Consider the following 7,848-nt stretch of genomic DNA (forward strand, 5'->3'; position numbering starts at 1 on the left):
GTGACCATGGGGGATAAGTGACAAGGAAGAACCTCACAGAGCCAGGGGCCACGGAAGACAGTGGGCATAAGACCATGCTTCCACCACATTCTCTTTTCCCTTACTTCTTGCTCCTCTGCTTTAAGCACGCAGGTGAGGACAATGTCCTAGGGTTGGTGGAGAAACAAGATAGAAGGAACAGAGCTCCTGAATGACTACATGGGACAGAGCTGCCAGCCAACTTGGAACACTTACTTCAGATTATTCCTAGGAGAGCAAAATTCATTCTATCTTCATTAAACCATACTGGATTATGGTTGGGTCTCTTTTTTTATACCAGTCTAGCTAGATAAACTAATGAAAATCCAAAACTGAGATATTTATCTTTTCCCACTAAGCTGGTTCTTCCAGCTGACTGGAGGAAATGGCAGTTTCATCTTTCCAGTTGCTCAGACCAAAACCCCCGGAGTCGTCCCATGTCCCAGCCCCTATAGGGTGCAAAGCATTAAACCAGGCCCTGCATTTTGTGGTTTAGCTTGGTGCTTCCCAGAATTCCAGGCAACACATGCATGGAGTGGGCCTGGGTTCTAGTCCTAAAAATGTTAATACTCTTCAACCAAAGACCACCAGGAACATCCATGTAGTGGAATAAGCTGGGTTATTATTGCAGCTGGGAAGAATGCTCACCATTGGGGACCATGGGTATCTCAGCAAGAGATTGTTAGGAAGAACCTACTATAGGATTTGGGGAGGATCTAAGGAAGCTCTAATTGGGTGCTGGGGGAAGTCTGTGATTGGATATCCCAATAAATCTTGTCTAGAGTCTACAGGGAGTGGAGATAAGCATGAGGAGAAAGCTGTAATCAGCAAAGAAGTAGTAGTCACTCATTCTAGCAGAGAGAGGGGCATGTTTGTAGATTATACAATGATCTTTTTTTTTCTTTTCAAGAAGATTAGCCCTGAGCTAACATCTGCTGCCAATCCTCCCCTTTTCAGTGAGGAAGACTGGCCCTGAACTAGCATCCATGCCCACCTTCCTCTACTTTATGTGAGATGCCTACCACAGCGTGGCTTGGCAAGCAGTGCCGTGTCTGCACCCAGGATCCGAACAGGTGAACTTAACCACTGCGCCACCTGGCCGGCCCCAGAATGATCTTGTTTTTATGAACTTGGAGAGACCTTGTGTGATGCTGATGTTTTATAAGATTGTTTCCATCCAACAGAAAAACTTGGCCTAGCCGTGAGCATCAGGCCAGCCTGTGATAACATATAAGCCTAGCTATGAGCGTCAAGCCAGTTCCAGGATAGGAGTGGCTGCTTTTTTCTTTCTCAAATGGGTGGCAATGCCTCCTTTGTAGGCCTCAGGCAGTCAGCTTCTTTCTGTGACCCCAGGTGAGGGAGAGGAGCTGTCTTCAAATTCGTTCTCACTCAGCCCCTGCTTCTCAGAGGTATGCATTTTCAGCTGCATCCCCACCTGGCCGTTGTGACGCTTGCCTCCAACCCTGCACGAGTGACCCAGGTCTGTACTCAGAAGCCAGAGGACAGTGCTACTCTGGCCTGTTTACCCACATCATTCCCATCTGTTCGGTTTCTTTCTTTTCTTCTGGAAAGAACCTCTCTGTCTTTGATCTACAAACCTCTTCACTCCTTGCTGTTGAGCGTTCTTAACATTTCACGCCTCATTTGCTTAAAATGTCTGGATTTGGAGGGTAGGATTCAGTGTGAGCTCAAGCTGCCGTCTTGACCTGGGAACAGCTGAGGGTCTTTTTGTGCCTCCCACTGGGCTGCAGTTTCCTGACCTGTGGTACAACCCAGCCATTTTCACCATCAATGTGGCCCTCCTTGCATTGATTGCTACGGTAGTTAATGTTCTCAGCTATCTCAAGGAAATGCTGGGCTGTGCCCTTCTGGATATCAGCTGTTCTGACCCTTAAATGCCAACATTTTTAAATGAAAGACTCTAATATGACAGATTGATTTTCTGCATAGCCTTTTGTCATATTTCAGCAAACCAGACCCATTGCTTCAGTCAGGAGTCATAAGCCTGAAGCTAACTTATCTTCTGATCTGGAGGTGGGGTAAGATATGGGGAGCATCAGACGCCTAGAAAGCCTTCTCTCCATAACCTTATGTCCATGGTGACTGAGTCATTCTTTTTGCATGACAACCCCCGCCCATGTCTTGCTCTGCCCCAACACCCGTGTGTAAATTTTACACTGTCAGGAAAAGATGATAAGTAGAGGAAGATCTTTTATTTTCCTTTCTCCAAAGACTGCAAGCTCCATAAAGAAGAAGTTAATTACATTTAGGCTGCTTGATGCCTCCTGACTGTACCAAGTACAGATTGCTGAGGACAGGTATTGCTCACATGTCATGGAATCTCACTGAATATGTTCACAGTGGGTAACAGCAGTGGTTGAAGGAGGTTTCCCAAGAGCGTGAAAGGACACGGGCCATCTCATAGGGTGGATGACACAGAGAAGCTGGGATGTGGAGGCATGCTCTGAAACATGTCCAGGTGGTATCAGCCTCAGCGGGATCTGTCTCTCAGTAACTCATTGAAAAAGAGAATTGCAGGATGGGCCAAATTATAGGGCGAGTCTTATAGTTTGTCTCAGCAGCTCACTAAGAAATAGGCAAATCAAAGGGCAAGCAGCCCTCACAGGGACAGAGAATTACTGTGGAGGAGGGAGAATCCTGAAACTCAGGGAAGATTCTGAGAAGCTAGAGGAGGGTTATGGGTACAGGGCCAAGGAAGCCCCCTCATTCGCTTGCTGTCTGCCCCACATCTCTCACACACACAAAGACAAGTCACATGACTGCAAGGCTAATCATTTATTGATCAGGTAGAGGAAGGTCTCAGCATGGTCGAGTTCTGGGCATGGCAGAGAGAGTGGGAAATTTGGGAAAAACCTTGATTCTTGGTGAGTTGAGGAGTCTTCCTAGACAATTAGGGAAGATCCTGAAGATGCAGAGATAATGCCTTCACGTGCGATAGTGATGGAAATCAGGTCACAGAACTTGTCACAAGATGTCATGGGGATCATGGAGGGAAGATTCTGGAGCCCAGGTGAGGAAGTATTCACTCTCACTCAGCTACATAAGCCGATGAGAAAGAAAACACAGAAATCTGTTAAGCACATCTTGGATTGAATAGAAGACAAAGAGAATTTATATTACGGAGAAAGATGGTGAAGAAATTGATATCAACCTGCGTTACCAAATTGATATCTCTGCTATTTGACAGAATAGTGGGAGGGAGGACATGGCATAAGTGACATTTTTTCCTACTGCTGATCCCATCTTACCCTTCCCTTGACTGAGTCTATGAAACAAAGAATGGAAGCAATGAAGGAACCAGGGCTCATTTCTGTCATTTTTGGTAAATTGCAAAATAATGTCCAAAGCCATAGCTACCTTTGATTATGTGCTGACTTTGTGCAAGCTATAGTGGCTAAGAATTTCACATAAGTTGTTTGGATGAAGCCCCACAATAAATCTGAGGCAGGAAACAGATGAGGAAACTCAGAGTCTATTTTCCAAGTCAGAAGACAACTGGAAGGTTAGACGACTCTATTCCCAGATTAGAAGTTAAGGCCGTGCAGAGATCAAAGGAAGACATTTTTGCCATAAATTTGAGGATGAGATGGCCTTCTGGACTTGGAAGACGGACCACAAATACAGAATGTATTTGAGTGTTATACTCACATGCTATTACTCCTTTCCCACTTAAAACATTGTCTCTCTTTTTTTTGGGGGGGGGGGGCGTTGAGGAAGATTGGCCCTGTGCTAAAGAATGTACCAAACTTCCTCTATTTTGTTGTATGTGGGATGCCACCACAGCATGGCTTGATGAGCAGTGTGTAAGTCTGTGCCCGGGATCTGAACCCACCAACCTTGAGCCACTGAAACAGAGTGTGTGAACTTAACCACTATGCCACCAAGCAGGCCCCAAAACTTTAAGTCTTAATGATTTTTAGCACGTTATCAATCATTGAGCCCTTTTCACCAGCATTATTATCCACACAGTAAATCTGTAAGTAGACATCATAGTTTCCCTTTTAATTGCTTAGATCATTTGCTCAAAAGCTCATGGTAGGAGTGGGTCCTGAACCCGGGTCCTCCAAATCCAAATTGCAAGCTCTCTCCACAAGCTGCCTTTCCAAATTTTTTTGTTGTAATCTTTAGACATAAACCCCTAATGCTTTTGGAAGGCACTGATCCCTGGGCCACCCCCTTTCCACCAGAGATTACCCACCTCTAAGCCTGGCTCACTCCACTCCCTCGGATCTGGAAACAGCGATCTGTAGAGGCAGAGCAGAGCACATTCAAACCAACTGCAGTTTATTTCCCAGAGAGAAACCAAATGATTCTCCAGGTTAGGACAAAGGGGACTGATTGGAGGTATCACCTTCTGTTGGATTTCTCCTTTCAGTAACATGGGAATTTAGGAAGAGAAAACCAGAGATAGCTGAACTTACCAATTTTGGTCAGGTCAATTATGTTTTCCTTAACAATTCCTCGTTTTTGGGCAATTTCCACAAACTCGTTCTTGAGTTCTGGACTCACATCTGGTTCTCGGGCTGTAGGAAGAGTGACAGTAACTACTGTGTCCTGTATATTTGTCACTGAGGCTCATGAAGGGCGTGGGGCTCCAGGTGGATGGGAAGATGGATGACACTGACTGAGTGCTTGGGCAGAGTCTTGGGGATGGGATATAACCTGTCTTGAATTTGACATCTTTAGAATCTCCTTCTGGCATGATGAGAGATTTCATCATCTTCCCAACACCAAGCCTGAGGGGTTACGAAAGCTGAGCATCTGTCTTCAGAGGAGGAGAGCCTCCCAGGATAAGATTGGGAGGACCCCTGTGTCTCCAGGCTTCCTTCCTTCCCCTCTCTCCCCACCCCAAGGTGAGTGCCAGTGTGAATACCATAGAACTCCAACACTTGGTATGGTCTGTCCTTGTTGAAATTCGCAAGATAAACAATAATATAGGTAGAATCACCAAATTCACTTATGCGAAATACATTGTATCCATCATCTGTGGAGGAAAAAGAACACAGCTCAGAACTTCTTTGGTCCATGAGAAGCAAGTAAAACACTTATTCTCTCCCACTAACCAAATTCAAGCGCATATCCTGGAAGAGATAGACAGTGATAGCTAATGCCTTCCATTTGCATCTCCCTGGGCTTCATGAGGTGACTTCTAAGGGATACTGGCAGGTTGACTACTATGGTTGAAAACTTCAGCTGCAGTGGTAACTGACCCTGTGTCATGCTCTCTGAGACTCACCTACTTCTCTTGGCCATCTCTGCCAACTGTGCATCTCTGTCCTCTCTATAAGCCCCTCTGGCATTATATACCCAGTGTGATCTCCTGAGCAGTGTGCTATGGCAAGAGCCACCAGATGTCATCAGAAAGTGGGCAGGGAATGAGCAGCTGTCCTGCCAATTTACTTATTTTTTTTGTTGCCAATTTTCTTTTGTTGCAGGAGGTACATATGAACAGATTGCTTTCTTTATCTGATGGTATTATGTGCAAGGTATCAGCTTTTATGCACAAGGATCTCCAAATTCAGGATACTAGCTATTAGGTGGCCTCCATTACATTGACTAAATAGGCACTGATCAGTAATTAAGCAAGATCTTGAAGATATTGGAGTTTAGTTGCAGTTGGAAGCAGAGTAGAGGAAGACATGTTTTGTATACTTACAGTTAACACTATATACACCATCCTCTTCTGTTTTGTCAGCAACCGCAGAAAATTCAGTACACTCTCCATTTACCCTGTAAAATGCAATGAGCTGATGCCCAGGAGACACTGGTGTGGCAGGTCCCTCACACTCTACCCATAACTTGAGTTTCTTATTCCACTTAACTGTTTAACATTTTTTTGTGCAGTTTTCAAAGAACTTTATTTTCATTATTTCACTCTATTTGATATTTTGAGAATGACTCAACTACTCCTACCCCTGTTACCCTACCATTACGTCCCACTATTACTGTTATTACAGCTACTTGTCTTGATAACTGGCTGAGTGCTCACCAAGTGCCAGCCTCTCAGATAAATAAACATTACCTCACTTGGTCCTCACAGAAAACCAAGAAAAAGAATCATTATCATCCTCTTTTATCCAAGGGAAATTTGGGGTGGAAAGAGATGAGTTTTCTGGGTCACACAACCAATAAGAGATAGATTCAAGAGCTAGACAGGCTGTTTATTACAAACCCTATGCTCTTAATCTATGCAATTGGGCCACACTATTGATGATTCTAATACCCCCCTACTCCTTACCTCCTCTAATCTCATATAAATTTATTCTTGTAACCAATTCTTATTGCTGAATCTAGAAAAGCCCCAGGTTCATCGAGCCCTAGATCAGTGCCAGATGAAGGACTCTGATTTTGGATACGGACCCAGAATGTAGGTGTACATACGTGTGTGTGTGTGTGTGTGTGTGTGTATAGAGGTCCAAAACCATAGTCAGGCTTTGCTTTTTCCTCTCCCAAGTAAAAAAGGCCACACTTACTTTGTTTGAAATTTAAAGTACAGAGAAGAGTTGTCCAAGGCATAGATGAGTTCTACAAAAATTCTCATGCTGCCATTTTCTTCTACCTTTTCCTCAAGGTCTGAGGCCACGAAAATGGAATACCACTCTCCTGAAATCTGCAATAAATAAATAAAATGACTGGGTAAGCAAAGAGGAGAGGGGATCCCACATGAACACTGGTCCTCTTGAATTCAGTGCTGTGGGCCAGGACTCATAATGGTGATGTGAAGATGGAATTAGAACTAAGGTCAGTTGACACCACATCTAGGGCTCTTTCCACTGCCCCTCCAGGGAGAATGGAGGTCCCCAAGTGTTGTCATTCTTTAACATGGTACAATTACTCTTAGTTCAAGGTCTACAACCACTCCTTTTGTCTAATATGTCGAGCAACTCCTGCCCTCTGGCAGGGCCACCTTGCTTCAGAATCCTCCGAACTGCCCCCCACAGTCAGAAGTCACTCTGCTCTACCGACTCTACCTTTGAAATATCGAAGTTTCTTATCGCAACATCATTGTTTTCTTCCTGTTGGGCACAGACAAGAATCAGCCCCAGACACAGCAACAGCAGCTTCATCCTGGCCGGGGACAGCACTGACTCCTCTATAGTCACCGGGAGTGAGTCTTTCCCTGATCGTGGCTCCACTCCCCAGCTCCTCTCTATATCCATTCTGGGTCCAGATTTTTGTCCCTGGGGCACCATCTTTCCTCCTCCCACTCTGTGAAGTGTTCTGTCATTTGCTGATGTGAGGCCAAACATTGTTCCTGTCCTTTTGAAATCTGGCAGTATCATATCTTTCAGATCTACTTGGTGACTTTCAATTTCTCACAACACATACTCAAGAAAAATATTGGATGCAGTAAAGGGCTGCCTTTTGGAAGCAGATTTAATCGTGGATCTGGCTTGCAATCAGAAAGCCAATGATGTGTGGCAAGAATGGAGTGTAACTGGGAAACGGAATGTGTGGGGAATCTGTGTTCCACCGCTCACATCATGTACAGAATTAGGTGAGTTACTCCACTTTTACTAGCCTCAGAAACAAAGAAACTGTCTGTACCAAAGATGATATCTTTGGTAGATATCACAAAGTGTTAAAACAGTGTTGATTAAAATAGCGTTGAATAAACTAATGTCTTTAAAGTATGGTGTCTGATATTCAGTACATTTTAACTCCTTTTCCATATTCTCTGAACTCAACCCCTGCAGCCTTTCCTTTCCCCACAATGAATGAACAACTGTTTAATCACTATGTGTACCTCACTATACCCTAGGCCCCTAAGAGAAACGGCTAAATACAAGATGTCATCCCATCCTTCAA

At 44.4% G+C, this 7,848-nt stretch overlaps 1 protein-coding gene across 1 annotated transcript; it reads right to left on the reverse strand.

Moving 5' to 3' along the window:
• Positions 1–2,799: 2,799 nt before the first annotated feature.
• LOC100056556 (major allergen Equ c 1) lies at positions 2,800–7,275 on the reverse strand. Its single transcript, XM_001490249.4, has 7 exons — positions 7,011–7,275; positions 6,513–6,649; positions 5,696–5,769; positions 4,913–5,023; positions 4,461–4,562; positions 4,238–4,283; positions 2,800–3,075 (listed from the first exon to the last, which is right to left on the reverse strand). Exons 1-6 carry the CDS (start codon positions 7,230–7,232, stop codon positions 4,240–4,242), a joined length of 690 nt encoding a protein of 229 aa, XP_001490299.4. The 5' UTR covers positions 7,233–7,275; the 3' UTR covers positions 2,800–3,075; positions 4,238–4,239.
• Between the last annotated feature and the right edge of the window lie 573 nt (positions 7,276–7,848).

Source organism: Equus caballus, chromosome 25 (assembly GCF_041296265.1).
Source record: "Equus caballus isolate H_3958 breed thoroughbred chromosome 25, TB-T2T, whole genome shotgun sequence".
NCBI lineage: Eukaryota > Metazoa > Chordata > Mammalia > Perissodactyla > Equidae > Equus > Equus caballus.

Bases quoted from the DNA above. Each gene is read 5' to 3' on its own strand.
- LOC100056556 (XM_001490249.4), bottom strand. From the start codon at position 7,232: ATGGTGCCCCAGGGACAAAAATCTGGACCCAGAATGGATATAGAGAGG. The intron at 4,563-4,912 runs GTATTCACACTG...CTCTTCCTACAG, and splicing joins CCAAGTGTTGGAGTTCTATG to CCCGAGAACCAGATGTGAGT. The intron at 4,284-4,460 runs GTAAGTTCAGCT...CTGCCTCTACAG, and splicing joins AATTGACCTGACCAAAATTG to ATCGCTGTTTCCAGATCCGA.